At 35.4% G+C, this 20639-nt stretch overlaps 1 protein-coding gene across 1 annotated transcript in view; it reads right to left on the reverse strand.

Annotated features, from left to right (window-relative positions):
- Positions 1–2847: 2847 nt before the first annotated feature.
- LOC108977062 (transient-receptor-potential-like protein) overlaps positions 2848–20639 on the reverse strand; it is a gene marked incomplete in the record, with an annotated part of 49517 nt that continues 31725 nt past the window's right edge. The window contains 11 exon segments of the mRNA XM_018946558.1: positions 2848–4115; positions 4182–4524; positions 5273–5492; positions 5571–5735; positions 6392–6587; positions 6924–7316; positions 8845–9118; positions 13923–14157; positions 14745–14936; positions 15144–15324; positions 15449–15591. Of these exon segments, the coding sequence (XP_018802103.1) occupies positions 3131–4115; positions 4182–4524; positions 5273–5492; positions 5571–5735; positions 6392–6587; positions 6924–7316; positions 8845–9118; positions 13923–14157; positions 14745–14936; positions 15144–15324; positions 15449–15591 (3327 nt within the window).

Here is a 20639-nt window from a genome sequence, read left to right on the forward strand (position 1 = left end):
CTATTAAAACTTCAACTCCGGAAGATATACATCGTTATATTATATTACTTTCTTTTGACTATGAGGGTCGACATTCTAAGTGAGTGGTATACGCATTAAAAGACTCCCTCCTCCCTCATGGGTTTTTCCCTTTCTTCCGTCTCCGCTTATGCACTCCTTTTGGGCAAAGTTGCCAAGATGAACCCATTGCTGGTCAGGTAYTACTCTTTCCGCGTCAAGGAATCGAACTGGAGAATGGACATCCGTAACAGATACTCCAGCTACAAAAGCAGGATCTGCAAAACAAGGAGAAGAGAAGARCACCCCAGCTGTCATMACCGATAAATCCCGGGGTACTGAAAACGCACCGAAAGAAGAGTATATCTGAAAGAMGAGTCGGACAGAAATGGAATCTATAGAAAAGCGCAAGAGTATCGTGATAAAACAGGAGTACGTCAGCTTGGATGTCGACATTTCGGATGCAAGTTTCTTAAAAATGGAGAAACAACTACACTTATTGATCAATATGTTACATATCGGTATAGACAAACTGATAGAGCTGCTTGAACCGAGCAGCTACATACGTTTTATGTATATTGCTATAACTGAAAAATGGTGTAAAATATTACTTCAAAATCTTAGTATGAGACTTTTAAAGAGTTAAACTACATGAATTTTCAAAAAYTAAACCCCTTAAAATTCTCCTAAACCATATTAAGCTAACTAATTTTGTAGCAAAAAAATCCATCCGTTTTAACTTTGGCTTCCATCCATTTTCATTTATAGTAACTAATCTCAATTCTTTCGCAGACCAAAATCTCTTTTTACGCCTTCAAAGCTGTGATAGTTAAATTATTCAAATTAAATGATTTTATTGCGTCGTCCGAACTTTGGCAGCAAGAAAGCCCTACAAGTAATATTTAAGCTTTGTAAAAGTAAATGTGCCTACATACATACATATGTACATATATAAACTAGTTATTTATGTGTATGCTTAAATATTGAACTCATAAGCCAACGCCCGCAGCGTTTGCTCCRTTGCAGGCTTAGAGTGGATCCTTACAAATTTGTACTTTGGCGAAACATCGAATTATCTTCATACATTTAGATCATTTATACTTTTAGATCGGCTTTTATTTTAGCTATAAAATACGTATTCGTCGAAATGTATATAAATAAGTAAATTTCTTTTATACAMAAATCCATTTTTATAAGTAAGTCTACTTAATTCTTATACATAGACAATCCGGTAGAAAGAATGTTCCGAAATAAGATAAGTTACTCCTGCTTAGGGTCAAAAAGGCTGGAATGGGTTAATACTTAGTATGTATGTAACGATGTGCGTTGTAAAATACATTTTTGGAAATACTTTGTCGGGCAGGCAGTTTTTTCGGCAAGCCAGCGACGTTTGTAATTGAGTCCCACATTAACCGAAGCCGAAATAAAGTTTAAATGTACAAAAAGTATAACATATAACTATGTTGAGGATAGAGGAAGTACGAACTGATTACATTTACATTTAGTATTTAACTAAATTATGCTTMAGGATATGTTGCAAAAGGCTTACGGTGACTCAGTTTCATCAAAATCACAAGCCTGTGATTGACACAAAGCCTCAAAAACGGTTACGAGATCGTTGAAGACATGCCTTATTCTGGACAATCTGCGACTTGTTCAACTGCAGAAAATCTTAAAAAAGTGAAGAATATGGCGCTTGGAAATCGTCAGGTAAGCGTTAGAGAGATGGCAAAAGAGTTTGAAATCTCTCGTGAGTTAGTTCACATAATTTGTGTGAATATTTTCTTCAACATTCAAGGTTTGGTGCAGCATGAAATTGTTCCGGAGGGACACACAGTCAATAGGAGTTTTATTTGGCCCTATAGAGGCATTTGTATGTTAATATCCGTCGAAAAGGGCGAACTTGTGGAAGAGCAAATCAAAAGTCACATATGCATCACAGACAATCATTAGTGTTCGCTCATTTTAAAAACTGGTATACGACTAATATGAATTTAATGTTTTTAGTAACTCCGAAAAAGTCCGAATACTCCAAATCGCTCACAAAACTCACAATTTGAAAACTGATGTACTGCGAACGTAAATTTAATATTTTTAGTAACTCCGAAAATATTCGAAAACTCCGAATCGCACACAAAACTCAGGAATGCATCACAGATAATAATTAATGTTCGCTTATTTTGAAAACTGGTTTATTAAAAACTTAAATTTCGTGTCYTTAACAACTCCGAAAAAGTCCGAAATTTCCGAATGGCTCAAAAACTAAATTTCTTTACGTTATTTTCAGAACTAGAATAATATGAGCATAAATTTTAATATTTCTGCTATTCCGAAAGACTATGAATAACGTATTTGTCACACTTGTTATGTTTGTACTTCAGAAAAATATTTATGTGGCAAATTGTAAGCATTAAGCTTGTAAAAATATTATTTCTTAACCAGCGCAATATTTACTGGAATTGAATTTGATTTCAGTATGGGTGCCCAAACGATTATACATTATGTAATTTAGTTTCAATGTTATTTAAATGAATTTTTCTTCCTGAATTTTATATGGGTGCAATACCATTTACGAGTATGTTCACATATGTTGCTAATTGCCTCGGCTAGATAATAATCTCACTAGTGTTATTACAAAATATTTGCTTTAAACAAATTCCTCAAATATTTGCTGCATAAAATTAGCTGCTATTTATTTAGCAAAGGCGACAATAAGAAATTAAAATTATTTTTCGTTATATTTTGGTTTGAACTGCAATCAGAAGGCAGCAGTGCGTATACGCAACTTTGTCATGTAAATTGGAAATCTATGTTGAAATAAAAGACGATATTCATTATTWTCTTGATATTTAAATAACAACTTATTATTGCATTTTGTTAACAAACRTTTGCTTTTAATAACAACAGCAAGTTTCACTTCGTAAACTTCAACTGCACGGCTGAGTTGTTGCTATCCAATACGGAGGAAGGCACACAATTTTCGTTGTTGGCAACGACATAGCGGTGTTGTTGTATTTTAAGTGTTGAATTGAGTTGTCTTCGATTATTTATTTCCTTTATATRTATTTATTTAAAGATTTCTCACAAAATTCAGCCAAATAACGCAGCAATTTGGGGCGAAATACGCTAACGCTTACATCCACTGCTTGCCATTACGATCCACCAGTGGTGGTGGCGCACGTTGACCGCTACCACTATTATTATTATTACCACCCGACGACTGCTGTCTTGTGGCCTTCGGCTGCTTCTCATTTTCGATGCTAAAGCCGCGCGCTAGCTCGGCACGCTGTTCTTTTGGTCTTGCGCCACCGGCCGGCTGCATGGGACTAATATTGACAACCGAACTGACATCGGAGACATTGTCAGCGTTGGTGTGGAAGTACTGTTCACTGTCCGTATCCATATCATCCAAATCGACCACATCGATGTCGAAGGAGTTGGTATTACCGGTAGGTCCAGTGTAGCCTGGACGACGTCCAGTGTAACCGAACTCTACAGAAAATGGCGTGTGACGACTGCCGGTTCTTTCAATTGCGCCACTGCTTTTGCTATTGTTGCTGTGTACATAGCTAGGTGGCGCTTGTGGTGCAATTGCTTTCTTCACTGAACCRCTGAGYCCACTAGTAGACGCGCTAATTGCTTTGCCAGGTGCTTGCGCTTTTGGTGCAGRCGCTTTCACRGACTGTTGCTGCTTGGCTAAAGATGARGCSGAGAGTGACAATTCGTTGTTGGGCTTGCTATGTTGCTTGCCACTATTGCTGTTCACCTTGTTGTTGGTATAMGMCGGTGGTTTTCCGGCCTTATTSAGCTCTATTTCCGGCGCGGTCTTGGCACGTGTCAGCGGWGGTTGCTCCGCTGGCTGCAAGTTCGACGGCTTGTTTTGCTTCAGAAATGTTTGCTCTTTATAGGTGGGTGCTTGTTGTTGGTGAAAGGCACGTAGTAATTCGCGCTTTTTCATCTCAGCCGTACGGCCAAGTGGTGTGTCATAGTGATCATCGATCTCTTCACTTATCTTATTGAGCAAATCTAGTAGTGTTGAGGTCTTCTCATCCTCGAATTCGATCGGTATTGGCGACTCAATGCCCGGACGTGAAAAGGTGGGACTGAGCATGATGAGACTGTGCAACAAGTGTAAAGAATTTTACTTTCAGTTCGTGCGTATTTATTTCAATCAATTTACTCACCGTTTCGCCTCTTCAATCGCCTTGCCAAGATGTTGCAAATTGTCCGCATCGTGATAGTTGCTGCAGCGTCCAATCTGCGAGTTCTTGGTTACACCACGCAGCACAACGGTCCATTTGTGTGTTGTCGATTGGGCGGCCACAGTKCGTGCCACACGTCGGAAACGTTCGAGCGGTGTTTCATTGGGATCGCGCGAGGGCTCCTTCTCGATTTTGATTTCGTTGATTTCGCCTTCGCCATTCACATTGAAGTTGGCATCTTCGGCGTAGACGACTTGCACTGGCGCGACCTGGAAGCCCTTCATGAGGCGACGCTCCCACACTTTGTTGCGCTTGGCACGTGACGCTGCAAGTGAGTATACGTTGAAAATAGTGTTACAAAATTGTTTGCGTAAATTAATAATGGTGTTCTTTTTTTTTTGATTTATGAATAAATTATATCCCTACTCCTACATATTACATTTCAACCAAACAAAATCTTTACATTCTTTTCATCGATTTTGAAGAGAGTAAAACACTGCAATTGCTGCTTACAAAATAGTTCCCGTTAATTAAAAGTTATTTGTGTTGACATAGAAAAACCTTTTACGCAATATTTCGCTACTCCGAAAATTTCGGAATAACTCCGAAACAATCCGAATTTCGGGGAACCTYATTTGTTATCTTTTAAGCACCCAAAGTATTTCCAAGTTACATAAGTTTTAGTTTTCATCGATTTTGAAGSGAGCAAAACACTCTGAATGCTAGATACAAACTGGTTCCAAAAGTTATTTGCGCTGACATARAAAGATATTTTAAACAATATTTCACTACTCCGAAAATTTCGGAACAACTCCGAAACAATCCGAATTTCGGGGAACCCTATTTGTTATATTTTAAGCCCCCAAAGCCTGTTTTGAACAAACCAAAATACTCCGAATGCTAATTGGGTTTTACATATCTTGGTAATCATTGCAAATGAACTAAAGAACACAAAAATGTTTGTTACTTCGGAAAATGTCTAAGCAGTCTTTGAAAACACACTCGAACTGCCAAAACTGAGAGTCAAATATGTTTTAACCACTCACCTCACCACTACTCTCAATTACACTTACGTTTCTCACGCTTGCTTGCGCTCGAGCAATCCAAACCGCTATTCTCGAACACATCCAATATCTCATAGCGCATTGTGGATATCTCGCATTTCAGCTCATTAATGTCATCCTCGGTRACGGGATTCTCTTCGAACTTGCGATGCTCTGCCGAAATGAAACGCCAAACCAATGAGCGCATTATATTGTCATAGGCATTCTCTTGATCCTTAATTTGACGCTTCTGCGAAATAGCGATAAACAATTACTCATAAGTAGCTCTTATAACAAATGAGGCTATTTRGTGCCTAATTAACGGTACCTTTGAACGTTTCTTATCGATCTCCTTGCTCGATTTGCGGAACACCCTGATTAGCCACTTAGCCGAAGGCATTATATTGAAGGGTGGCGGCAAAGTGGCGCTGTCCTCAAAGTAGCTCATCCACAATTTGGTGCGTGCGAACTTCCATTCAGTGTCCGAATGTTCCTGTGAGAAGACAAAGCTTGAGTGTTGATAGAGCACGTAAGTAGGTGATAAAATATCTTAAACTACAGCTATTGTGCCTACAAACTGTGCACGCATAAATCAAGCATTGAATGGTAAAGGCGRCATTATGGCGCCAACAAATAAATCTATTTTTTGGTCACAGGCAGACGCAACCGTCCGTTGGCGTATTCATAGCGCGTACGTGACCGGCAGACCAGACGGTCTGTGACAATTGTTTGGTCGATGCGAATACTTTTTTCCCCGCAAGCACGTCTTCGCTTTTGAGGGAATATAAGGGAGTTTGGCGCGGTAATCAGTTCAATCTTCACGTGCATCTTCACCGACACAACGATGYCTTTATCAGTCGTCTTTTGTTCGTTATCCGTTCAGCGCAGACAAAACGTTGACTTACCAGCTTGCTGACATATCAATTCAACAACTTGGTCATTCAACAAACGGCCGTCATTCCCACCCACCCGCTGTCCGACTCTTCCAACTACAAATTATTCATTTGCACATATTTCTCACTGTGAAAAGTCTGTTGTCGCTTGTCGCTCTGTCTTGTAGTTTGTCAGCGTTCCCTCCGGTCTACTACAAGCCTGCTACAAGCGGCGGCGAGTTCATTTCATTCATTCGCTTAAGCAATTTCAACTTACATCAATCATGGCATATGAATTGGACATCATCGCGATGAGTAGATTCAACAATACAATCACATTGATGACACTGTACGAGCCGAACATCAGCAAACCCCAGAAGCGTGTGTATGATTTAATGCCGGTCAGTTCGAAATCGGACAGGCCAACCATGCCGAAACTGGCCCAGAAGAGTGATTGCGATGACTCGAAGAGGCTGCCAAATGGAGTTCAAATGTGAGATTCATTGAAAGAAACTRTGTGTGAGTGATGAGTAAGTAATGAATAATTGCAAATAATCTATGGCGGCTGGGATGATGAGCAAATGAAGGATTACACARAACTGAAGAGCATAAGGTGACTGCAATTTTCGAAATGAAATATTACACTACAACAAGCTATAGATTGACGAATGAAGAAAGATATATGAGAAGCAAACCAAATAATATAGTCTAGAAAAGAATTCACACAGTTCAATGATGTTGGTCATACGAAGCATAGAGCGCTAAGGAGTTGCATTAAGTAATCACTTAACATTCACTGTCTCACTTACTTGCCGAAGCGTCGCCATTTCATGCACGAATCACCATTACCACCCCAATCAGCTGAACCATCTGGCATGCTATAACATTTACTCTTCTCTAAATCGGCAAAATACCATAGCAATTGATTGAGGCCACAAGCGAAGGCGAACAGCACCAAAGAGTAGATGAAAAAGAATTTCACAATATCAATAACCATGCGTCCGAGTGAGATCTGCAGCGGACCCAAGTGCGGATTGATCGAGAATAGATGTACGAGTTTGAGTGCTGAGAATACATTAGCGGCGGCTAGTAGACCCTCAGCGATCAGCTGTGGATCGTAATCGTCCCATTTCTCGCGTGGCACGTAAGCCATTTTCGGATCGTGACGGATTTCGCTGGTTTGCTGTATGTACGCAAGGATTCTGAAAGCAAGTACAGGCTAATAAATACTTTATTTGACTTAAAGATAAGCAGAAATATGTTTTAGGAAGGAAAAGAAATATTTAAAGTCGGTTTCGAAAGGATGTTAGATCGTAGGAAGTCATTTAATGGCAGAGACTTTTCTGGAGATTTTTCAATGTTATGGAAGGTCGATTAGAGCTTCTTTTTTTTTTAGAGTTGCTCGAAGAAGTGTTGGAAATGAGGCCTCCACCAGTCAAATCCAGCCAACCAAGTGCTTTTAATGAAACTCAAGGCTTCAATGAATATATGAATCTGGAATCTCTCAGATATAACTTCAATTACAGTCATATTTTTAGAATTCCTCGAATGGAACTCCAGGTCTTCCGAAAATATTTTTGAAATAACTGGGATGAAACTCCAGGTCTCAAGGAATATTTTTCAAATAAATTTTAGGAATATTTTATATAGAAATCCATACTTTCACGAATATTTCTGGAATCACTCAGATTGAACTCCAAACATCCTGTCATATTTTTGGGATCACTCAGCTGTAACTCTGGACATGCAGGAATGTTCYTGGGATCAATCGGATAGAATTACAGACTGCCATGAATATTTCTAAAATCACAACTGGCAGTCCAGATTTCTAGGATTAACTTTGGAATCATTTGAACATTTTAGGAATATTTTTCGAAACACTCGTATGGAACTCCAGACATTCAGGCATATTTTTGGAACTCCGGACTTGCAGGAACATTTTTGGAATCACTCGAATTGAGCTCCAGATTTCAGAGAATATTTTTAGCATCACTCAAATTGAGCTCCAGATTTCAGGGAACATTTTTAGCATCACTCAAATTGAGCTCCAGATTTCAGGGAATATAGTTTGGTATCACTCGGATGGAACTCCAGACTTCAAGTAATATTTTGCAATTAAGCTTTTGGAATCACTCAGTTAGAACTCCAGATTTCCAAGCATATCCTTGGAATAACTCAGATGGAACTYCTGACTTTCAGGAACATTATTGGAATCACTAAGACAGAACTTAAGACTTCATGAATATTTCTGGAATCACTTAAATAGAACTCGARACTTCCAGCAAAATTTTGGAATACCACCAGATTTCTATTTTGCAACCAAGTTTTTGAAAACATTCAGTTAGAACTCTACACTTCCAGGAATATATTGAAAACAAGGTTTTGGAAGATCAATTTGCATTTCTTTCTAAACCTGCTTTGGTTTTAGAAGATCTAAATATCATAAAAGGTCAAGTCAATTAGAATTTTGATTCCTTTTTTATTGCTTTATTTGTCTATTCGGATGAGAAGTGAATGACGGATGTTTTATGGAATGTATGTAGGTCTGACCCCTCAGACCACCAAGTCCCGACATCCCAAGCTAATCTTTGAAGTAATATAATGTTAAATAAATTTATATTATTTACCCTTTGGCCTTCATTTTATACGCATTTTGTAATTTGTTGGGGAATTTTTTTGCTTAAACTTTTTTCAGTTTCAATCATTTTTATATCCACCGCTCACGCTTACCTCAAACACATGACGCTCACGTACAAACTGTTGCGCAGRAAATCGATGAAGTTCCACATATTCCGCAAGTAGCTCTTCATGCCCAGCGTAAATATCTCCTGCACYTCCTCCCACATGAAGCCGAACACATAGAAGACAACCAACAGCTCCAGCTTAGACGGTGCTTTGCCACGCTGACGCAGCTGTTCTTCGGCCAACGTTTGCCGCATGCGTTCGGTGCCAAAAAGACGGATGACATCGTCGTCGGCACGTTGCGACACCAGGATTAGAATGACTGTTTGTCAAAGGAGGTGTGTGTGGTTGACAAGCGCAACGGSGCAGCGGCGCGCCGGCACAGCGTTGCATTCAGGGACAGTGGACAGTGTTGGACGTGCGAAGCAAGTGCAGCAGTCAGCAGAATGTTGAAAGCAGAAAATTATAGCAAAAAGTAGAGAAAGAAAAAATCGTTTGTTTGAAAAAGTGCAACCGAAATGGCTGAAAGGYAGTGGGAAGATAAATTGAGAAATTGAAAAATATTGCCGGGAATCTTTTCAAGCTGCCAACATGTCTGAGCATTGTATGGCTTTGATAACTGCTTATTTGTTGCGGCTGTCAAGCTCTTGTAGTCGTCACACTAAAAGCACTCCGTTACAATCTCATAYACRCACACACACCACCACCACAGACACGCTGTAATGCGCACGAGTAACGGCACATAAGTCTATAAATATAATTCGATTTTGCTCTACTCATGCCACAGTGACCACTGGCTTCCGCTTCCTGCCACTTTTATTTACAATAAGCTCATTGTTGTTGGTTGCCTTCTTTCACTACTTATTTYTCTACTACTTCATTGTTGGTGTTGTGGCTCGCAGCCACAATCCCGTGGGTATTTACTTCAGCTACTGAAGTATTTATTATTGCCGCTGTCTATTTGACTCGATTAGATAATGTTCATAAATGGGTTTCTAAATGTTTGACAAATACTATTTGGCTCAGTTGTGATTACTGGGGAGGGTGTGTGTGTCACGAAATGTCATGTACTTATTACTCGAAATGTGAGRAATGATACTGAATTGTGCAATCAATAATAACTGTTCGTGCTTTTAAGTGAGAAGAAAGTTAAAAGTAGTAAAAAGGACTATTTGCTAGAACTCTCCCAATCAACATTTTTTGTAATTCGCTATCAAATTTGAAAAAGTGGCAACTCCAATCCGTAAAATTTAAGTTTAAACAAAGCTTTTTGTTGAAGATCCAACGTCACTTACTTTAGGCTCATAAATTTTTTTCACTTAAATTTTTGATAGATGGCAACTCTGTCATACACACTTTTTCATTATGCTAATGTAGCATTTTATATTATTGTCAAGCTTTTCATTTATATTTTTTATCTTAGCTTTAACTACAAGTGACAACACTTTATCARTGTAATTTAATTTTTTATATATGGCAACTCTATTCGTGTATATACTCGAGCATGCCGTTTTTTGATTTTCTCTTACTTTATATCAACAATTGGTATGACAAACCTCTTTTATTTCACGTATTTTATTTTATTTTTTGATATGGCAACTCTATCTAAGTATATATTTTTGCAACTTTTGAGTATTACTTTATAACGTTGTCAAAATTTATTTATATAACTTTAATGGCAACTTTCTTTTGTAATGTATATAAATTTTATACATATGGCAACTCTAACCATGTATAAATATTTTATACGCTTAAGTGTTCAGTGCTAATTTACTCGAACTTTCTTTCTATAGCTTGCTTGGMACCCTTTAAGCGTTTAAGAAATGTTCACATGACCAGAGTTGCCACATGTGTTTTAATTTTTTAAATATGGCAACTATATASATTAATTTTTGAAACGTTGGAGCATTATTTTATAATTTTGTCGAATTTTACAATTATTACTTATAAGGCAACCTTTTGTTTTTTAATGTATTTTAATTTTCTACATATGGCAACTCTGTCCATGTACAAATTTTCGAAACGTTCTGGCATTATTTTACAATTTAGTTAAACTTTATGTCTRTAATCTTTTTTAATTTCAAGTATATTAATTTTTTACATACGGCAACTCTGCAAATGTATATTTTTTAAATATTTGCGCATTAATCTGTAATTTAATGAAACTATATATCTAGTATAGCATGTACCACAATCTTCTACCGATATGCAACTACTTAACTAAAATAATTCAAAAAGTAAGTGAGTCTTCTATAAAAAAAGGTTCTCAGAGAGTTACCTTACAATGGTTYTCCGAAACATTTTTCGCTTTAGGGTCCCACATTCTAAAGAAAGCAGCCGCTGCCAATACTAAACAATATTTTTGTCATAGTGGAGATCTAACTTACTTCTCTTAATCACTAATATCAAATTTRATACTATGCCAATTTGGAAGGTTGCCACCTATTACAAAACTTCAATAAGAGACAAACAAATTTATAAGACAAAAACACCATAATATGGATACCAAACCAAGCAGATTTTGAAATATTACGTTACATTTTTTTTTCAGTGGTGTTGCCATCTTAATAAAATTTACAATCTACTAAAATTAAAAAATTAAAATAATTATAAAGATAATCTATCCACTAAACTATAGGTTTGACAACAAAGAGGTCACGCCTTTGATTGCATATATTTGTTTATTTATGTAGGAGTTGCCGCCTGTTTAAAATTTTGTTCTATTCAGTTAATAAAATAAACAATTTATTAAAAAAATGAGAATGAAACTAGAAAGCTTTAAAAATGTACAAAATTCAAAAAACAAAATTCTGAGGGGTTGCCAAATGTTTAAAATTTGGTATGCTTTTGAATTAATTATATATTGTTATTTACGATAATATTTTGATTTAATTATTTTTATTAAATTAATAAAATAAATGTATTATTAAAAAATATTATGAGGTTACACAGCTTTAGAAATGCACAAAATTAAAAATAAATTTTTTCATGGTTGCCAAATGTTTGTAATTTTATATGCTTTTAAGTTCATGATTGAAAGCTATTGTTTCAATATGTTGTACTTATTATTAATGACATATTGTAATTATAATGTCCAAAGGTTTGCGGTGCAGAATTTATTTTACAAGGGTTGCCAGATGCTAAAATTTTTGATCCATTAAATTAATAAAATATGTGGACTACCACAAAATGATTATGAGGCTATAAAGTTTTAAAAATGGTAAATACTTAAAATTATTTTCGGCAGGGTTGCCAATGATTTGAAATTTTGTAAGCTTTTAAATTCATAAACCTATTTGTTTAATGTATTGTACTTAATAATTGTGATATAATATATTAATGATTTATTAATGATCAAAAGTTTTGTATACATATATTTTACAAGGTTTGCCACCTGCATCAAATTKTATACATTTTTAATAAAAGTAATTAACAAAATATATTGATTACTACAAAATAAAGGGCTATGAGGCTTTAAAAGTGCTCTATATTCAAAATTATTTGCTGCAGGGTTGCCAAATGTTTAATATTAATAAATAAAAATCAAGACGATTTCATGAAATTTATTATACAAACGAATTATTTTATTATACCTATCATACCACAAATGCTTTTGCAAGGTTGTTTGTTGAAAAAATATAGCATAGCGTTGCCAGTTCAAAGAAATAATGTAAATGTGATTTTGCAATATGGATATCAAATCAAAGGTATTTGAAAGATCTTAAAATATTTGCACTTCAATCGCTGTTAGCTCCACGTKYWCWTTTCTTATTTCTCGTAATAAATTTYSTGGAAGAAATTAACTTTGAATCAYTCTTTACCATAAGCATTAACTTCTTCAGAGATTAGCTAATGTAATACTGGAAATATGCCATAAACACTGAGCGTATTAAAGCTTACAGCCTGCTTTAGAAATTTCTGTATTAATGCCTTCTAAAATCTGTTCTTTGCTATAACAGCGTACTATTGTTTTGTGGGAGGTCTTAATCCCCAAAAGCATATTYGCACTTAGAATAATATTATACAACCATAAAAAATCCTCTCTCAATCTTTAAGAGAAAAGCATGCTGAGAAATCATGATAGCGATTTGACGTGACAACAKCAAATTACTTTTGACCAGACAAGTGCTAATAACCGTTAGGTRAAATGTCCATTTCACCCACTCATAAGCGGCTCAAACTATTAACAAAAATGACAAGCAGCAAATATGCCATCAACAGCAAGCTTAATGGACAGGAAAGATTAGTAATTTGCACGCATTGCGCTTAAGGCGCACGAAAAGCGTTGACAGCTGTCAGAAAAAGAGATAGAGAGAGAGAAGGAAAAGAATGAGGAATGAGGTGAGAAAAAGAGAGCGTGAGCGTTTAAGATTTGGATGTCAATGAAGAGAAGGAGATAGAAAGTGATGAAGAGAGTGAGGAAGGAAGAATGAAGAAGAGAGTGTGAGCGTTTAAGAGTCGGTAGTAAATGTCTTGCTAGTGCACGAAATAAAATGACAGCAGATTGAAGCGCTTCCTCTGTTGCTGAAATATTGACTGATATTCTAGCGATGTGTTTTGGTCACACATACTATCATAGCGACAAATATGGAAGACGAAAGCTGCAAATTGTTGTTAGTGTAGTCTTAGTTACTCACACTAAGACAAGTTTCAAACTCTAACCCAATTTCTAATCTTATTCTAGACATTATAARCTACTGACTGCAATGCTTTTATGCCACACTCAAGTACTAGGTCTTCATTCCACATAGACAAGCCGCTCAGATCAGCAAGATTACGCTATGTTGCCGCTTATTAAACTAAARTTGTTGTTGAACTGATTGGAATTGATTCAGTAACAATGCAGCTGAAACTGTAGTACTCACAGAGGACCCACTTAGAGGGATGCCTGCCTCGTTTCAAATTAACAGCTACTCCTTTGCTTCGGCAGAAACTCTTAAAACGGCACATGAATAACGGTTCATGAGACTCCTTAGTTATATGTGTGTGTGTACAAAGCATTCCAGAGCCCTCGAATAGTTGCACACTCATACACTTATGCAATCTACACTTTCTGCCAAACATATCTTCACATGCACACACTTACAAATTTGTTGCTCATTATGCCTTGAACTCCGCATACTTACACAGGAAGAACAGATAGGATGAGGCGTGTATGAGAAACTTCATGAACGGTTTGCGCATCAAGATACCGGTACGACAGTTGGGCGCAAACATGTAGACCATACAATAGACGGGGAAGAGCACAGCCACTTGTATGATGCACCAGATCTTCTCGAGCACCGTTTTACGCCTAAAACCGGGCAAGCCATCATACCAAATGGCGGAGAGCAATTGCTGGATGTTCGAGTGGGCAACAAACTGAAAGGAGAGTAGAAAAAATTTGATTATATTTAAAAAAAWTTTCAGGTCAGAATTTATAAAAAAAAATGTATAAAACGAGATTATGGAAATACATACACATTGCCACCTAAAATGCAAAATAACGTAACATAAGTTTTCATAAGTTGACAGGCCAAGAAAAAAGTATATAATAGAAACCACTAATATTGAAAGAGAAATTTTGTRTTGGTTATAAARTGGTTATATACTGGTTACTTATTGGTTATACATTGGTTAGATATTGGTTATGTTTTGGTAACATTTGACAGTGAAAGTTGAAAATTATTTGCTACATGTGTATATGTGATATGATATAGTGAGGCARGGAAAACAATACAATAGRAACCACTCATATTAAAAAAAAATGTGAGTTTTSGTTATAAAATGGTTATATTATATATTGGTTATATCTGACAGTGGAAGCTGAAAATTTTACTTTTTTTCATATATATATGCAGCATAATTAAGTGAGGCTCAGGAGAATCGATAAAATAATTCAGTTAAAATTATCAAAAAAAAAAAATAAAAACAAATATTTCAAACACACTTTTTCCTCTCTCACTCACCTTCTTTTGCTTATACATAATGGCTTGTTCTAGACGATTCAAGCTCATGCGATCACCAGGCTCATATGTAGATATCTCCGGATCATAGTTGAGTATGATGGCCAGCTCATTCGAAGTACGTGTTTGATCTAGCAGATCAACAGCGAATTTTTGGCACTGACGACGCAATTCCATATACTCGGCTTTGCATTCCTAGAACATGATGAAAATTAAGAACTTGAAATACTTGGTACTTAAATAACAAACTATAACATAAATGGAGAGAAAAAGAACAATTTCATAAAAAAATTTAAAAAATATCAAAAAAAAGGTATACATATATTTCTATTTAATTTTTTTCTTTAACTTTTCTACTGCAGACTTTCGCATAAAGATCTCGCCTCTTTATTTTTAACTAACCTGCTCCGTAAAAGCTAAATTTCGCAACTCCCATGAAAGTTGGAATGCCGTGAGTAATGGATCACTTGAGGTGAGACAAATGAGGGAGGGGCTCGCCAAGGCCTTATAAATATTAACACGTGACAAAGAATGACGCAGCGAGTCTTCGTTAGACAAACGTACGCACTCATCACAACCGCAGCTAAAATGAAATCAAAATAAAGAAAGAAAATGTTAATTTATACAAAAAAATATTTATATATTATACATATATCTATATTAAATTTTTACTACAGCCTTGAGACTATGAGGTTACTCATACGCACCGTATATCGTGTGGCACAGGCACGGCAGCGCCACGATCCAGCAAAATTTTTAAAATCTCAAAATTGTTCTTATGAGCAGCAAGTATCAGCGGTGTGATGTCGGGCGGAAATACAGCTGTGTTTATATCGACTTTTTGCCAACTCTGTGGAAAGAAGRAACAAAGCAAAATGGCGATAAGTTAATAATAAAAATATATTTAAATGTACACATTATATAAGATTTCCTAATTCAAATAACAAAATTTTTCAATGATTTTTTTTAAATTATATCGATAACTTTAACAACATCGATAACTCATGCACCAATAATTGTATCGAAATTTGATATCGATAAATCATATACCAAAAAAAATTAGAAAATTCATCTAAATCTAAATGTCAACAAAAATTCGAAAATATCGATAACTGTGTATCAAAAAATTACGTATAATAAGTCGAGTTATCAACAATTCAAATATCTCAAAAATAAACAACGTATAGTATCAACAATTAAAATGGCAGCAAAAATATGGAAACATAATATCGATARCGCAAATACCAACAAAGATAATGAACTGAAATTTCGACAACTCACATATCGAAAAAAATCAAATTAAACATAAGTCGATAACTCAACTATAAACAAGTATTTTGAAACATGACATCGAAAAATTAAGTATAAAAAACCAAAACGCATATTGGTAACTCAAATACCAATAGAATAATTGAATCATGATCCGTTGACATCGAATGCCAATAGAAACATGAAAACGATAAAATATTTACCAACAGACGTTTGGAAATACAATATCGATAATTCAAATAACGAAAAATGAATCGCTGAAATATTTATCTAAAGTTTTTGCGTTATCGATAATTTAAATATAGAAAAATTAAATCGATAAAATTTTACCGATAATTTTTTTTAAAATGAAATATCGATAATTCAAAAATCGAAATATGAGATCGATAAATTTTTTCCGATAGATTTTTTGAAATGCAATATCGATAAATCAAAAATCGAAATATGAAATCGATAAATTTTTTCCGATAGATTTTTTGAAATGCATTATCGATTTCGAAACGTAATATCGACAACTCACATAGCAATAAAGAAATCGAATTAAGACAACAATAACRCACATGTCAAATAATATATCGAATTTTATATCGATAACCCAATGTCGGTTGTAGAAAAAGTTTTGACAATGGGGCTCTCCAAATCCCATTATTTTCTGAACATACCTCGTATAATGCTAATTTGTTTTCAAAATTTTCAGATTGGTATCCATAAGATACAACATTCTCAAAAATTGTTCTCATATTGAAAACGCATAATCCAAATAAAAACAGCAGAGTGATGCATGCCTACTATTATACCCGTGATTGAATGCTAAATGGCTGCCTATTAGCCACGCCTGAATGCCTCACTCAGTCACCGGCTTCAGTATAAAGGTGCGAAGACAAAGAAAGGCTATGCGAACGCGCATTGAACCGAATTGTGTCGGCAGGGAAAAACACACATCCAATCACATATTCCTGTATATATGAAATATGTGCAACAAAGTCAAGGACACGACGCGTTGACACTTCCAGCAGATCACCGGCTCAGCTGCTTACACGCATCACTCTACACTTTCTACCACACACACCGGCGCGCGTTGATTTCCTCCCTCCCCCTTTGGCACATTAAGTGCCTAATCAAGCGTGGCATAACATTTGCGATAACAAACTGTTAAGGTGAAAGGCAACGGCAACATTTTTGCATATGAAYACGCGCACAAACACACACACAGCCGCCTATTGGCGCTATTTTTTGTGTAAGCAAATTTGTGTGTGTGCGTGCGCACGCCTATGTAAGCATAACAGCAGCATGTGACTATGKCAAAAACGCTTATGAATATATTCCAAAGCATAAAAATAGCACGATGAATAGCTATTTGCGTGAATGAATGCATAAATGATTGCTTGATGAGGCAGTCAAGTGCGCAATGGCTGTTACACACACACATATTTGCCATAAACACATATATGTGCATACACATACATATACGCAGCTAATTTTGCAAACTTTTTCCTCCCATCTTATTATTATTATACATTCATTCATACGTTTGCCTACACCATTGATTGGGCCCCGACGCCTTCGCTAAGCAGCGACACCTAGGCGTATACGCAACTTTTATGTGTATGAATAAATTATTGTATAAACATATGTATGTATGTGCAAGTGTGTGGCTACTCACATGTAACTCGCATGCAAATTTATTTGAAAGTGAAAGTAATTGCTTTGCATTTGCAATGTTTTTACTCAAATGTTATTAAAAGGTTGCCAGTTTGACGCCAAATAGCTACATAAGCCAAGGCAATACGTATTAATGTAGCTAGAAATTTTTTTTTTGAGGAAGCTTTTCCTGACTTACAGTTTTTGTTTTGTTTGSAATTATAGTTTGAAAAACAAATTTGGGCCGAATTGGAAGGATAAAAGCGTATTAAAAGATCATTATATCTTTTATATGCTATAGTAGTCCGATCTGAACAATATTATCGGAGATAGTGGCGATACCTTGCATAAAACTATACGCCATATTTCGTGAAGATATTCTGTMAAATWAAATAGWTTTCCATACAAAGACTAGATTTCCATAGGTCACTTTGTAAAGCAGCAAACGGACATTGCTAAATTGTTACAGTTCCTTACGCGGACGATTTTTTCGTATGGATCCAGTGAAGGTCTAAGAGCATATATTTATGGATTTTTAGAATTCTATGAATTTTGTCTAAAATCYTCTTTGGTATTTTTAACAATATACTGCATAAGATATCTGCTTAAAGCCACAAACAAATAAAATCTGTTGCGCAATTTATCTCACTGTTGGACTTTTCAGTGTTCGACTCAGAGATCTAATGGTTAGTGAGAAACACTTTATCCATAACTCTTATACCAAGCTAACTTTCGATACCCAAAAATCGAAAAAAAACTTGACGAAATATGAGATCCATAAGTTATGCTGGCGAAATTATCAATAATTATGCTATCCAGAAACATATCGAAACATTATATCGATAAATATGGTGGCAAAAAAATATATCGATAACTCAAACTCCAACCTCAATATCAAAATATGATGTTTAARACAAAGTAAATTATGGAAAACAAATGTATCAATAAATATGGATAACTCGCGTATTGGGAAGATATTAAAATAAGTTATCGATAGTTAAAATATACAAATTTAGTTAAACATGTTTAAATCGATGAATTTACCCATATACAAATATAAATCGAAAACGCAAATACCAATTGAAAAATCGAAACATTATAAAGATAACGCTTATACCAAGCTAACTATCGAAACCCAAATTAAAAAAAAAGTGTTCGATATATGACATGAATAAGTTATGCCAACGAAAATATGGTTAATTATTATATACAGAAGCCTATCGAAACTTTATATCGATAAATACGATGGCAATAAAATATCTCGATAACTCAAAGTCTAACCTTAATATGGAAATATGATGTCTATAACCAAAACTATATCGAAAACCAATATTGAGAACTCAAATAGCAATAAAAATATGGAATTAAAATATCGATAACTCGCGTGTTGATGAAGATATCCAGTTATGTTATCGATAATTCAAATATACAAAATTATTTAGTCATTTTCAAAATGAAAACTCGAAACATTACATCGTTAACTCTTACACCAAGCTAACTATCGATAAGCAAATTTCAAAAAAGTCAACCCAGAATCCAAGAAAGATATTGAAAACAAATATAGAGAAATCAAATACAAATAAATAAWTCGAAATAAAATATCGATAACTTGTACAACAAGAAATATGTTATCGATAATTTAAATAGACAAAACTTTTACAATTTTCTCTCCACCAAAAATTGAATACAAGTGAATTTGTGCTTTACATTTTCTCGTGGTCATATAACGAAGTAAAGCTATTTCCGTCCTCTTGTTGATTTTTTACATTATATATTATATACATTCATACTATGTCGGCCAACGATTTATATGAATGACTAACTACTAATTGGGTTTTGAAAATATTTTCAAATTATTGAAGAAAGTGAACCGCCTACTTGAAGAACGATATTTAGTTATACTCGTATGAATGAATATAAAATGAATGAATGAATATAAAATTTTTTAATCAAAAAAAAAATCAATGAATTTAACTTTGAACAATYTCAATTCATCAATATGTTCTTTACTTAAAAAAAATAATAAAAATTTAATTTCTGTTGCCAACAGCAATAGCAAATTATAAACTGTGCCTTGCCTGCTTGAGCGAAAAAATGTTGCTGGCAAACACTTGTCGTCTGTTTGAAAATCTGAGATAAGTACGTGACTAACGAGGCAACTGTCTTAACGAGCACTGGGCGTGGTGTTAAGGTAATGCTTCTAGGCACCAAAATACAAAACTACACATATCCGTACAAACCAATATATTAATGCGACACACAAGCGCACATCGATGAAGCATATGTATGTGTGTCTTCGACTGATGAGCATAGTTTGTGTGAAAAGTGTTAAAGGAAGGCTGATACTTTTAAGTTTTCCACATGCACATGTGTGTACGTACATGTGCTTGTATTGGTATTGGCTGGCATACAARCTTCCGTTTAATCGCCTTCAATTACGCCTGTGTCAGCACAAGTGTCAAGTGTTGTATTAATAAAGTTTATTGACAGATAGCTTATTGAAATACAAATATATATACATTAGCAAGTATTGGTGAGTACATATATGCTCGTATGCAGCTATATGTGTCACATGTGTGGCAAATTGTAGTGCCGAATCTCACGCACACATATGTATGTTCGTTGTAGTTGTATATACGTATGTGTAAGTAGTATGACACATAAGATCCATCAATTTCAGCAGTTCACTACAAATGCCTTTAAAGTATCGTCGGCCTGTAGCGCTGGCAGCAGCAAACACCAACCGAYAGCGCCCGCATGTCAGTTGCCTACTCATTAGGCGCTGACATTTTTGTCGACGTTGCGAAAAGCGCGCACAAGAATTGACGCCTGCTAGTATGCACATATATTCATACAGACAGGCATGTATCTTGGGTTCTAGTAGGTTTTAAGTGAGTCTTACACTAATATTGCGYGCATGTGTTAGTTGTTGTGGCCATTGAATAATGATGCGTGCATATTGTTAATCGATTTTTGAATACAGTTATA

Source organism: Bactrocera latifrons, unplaced genomic scaffold, assembly GCF_001853355.1.
Source record: "Bactrocera latifrons isolate USDA-ARS-PBARC rearing strain unplaced genomic scaffold, ASM185335v1 scaffold_83, whole genome shotgun sequence".
NCBI classification, from domain to species: Eukaryota; Metazoa; Arthropoda; class Insecta; order Diptera; family Tephritidae; genus Bactrocera; species Bactrocera latifrons.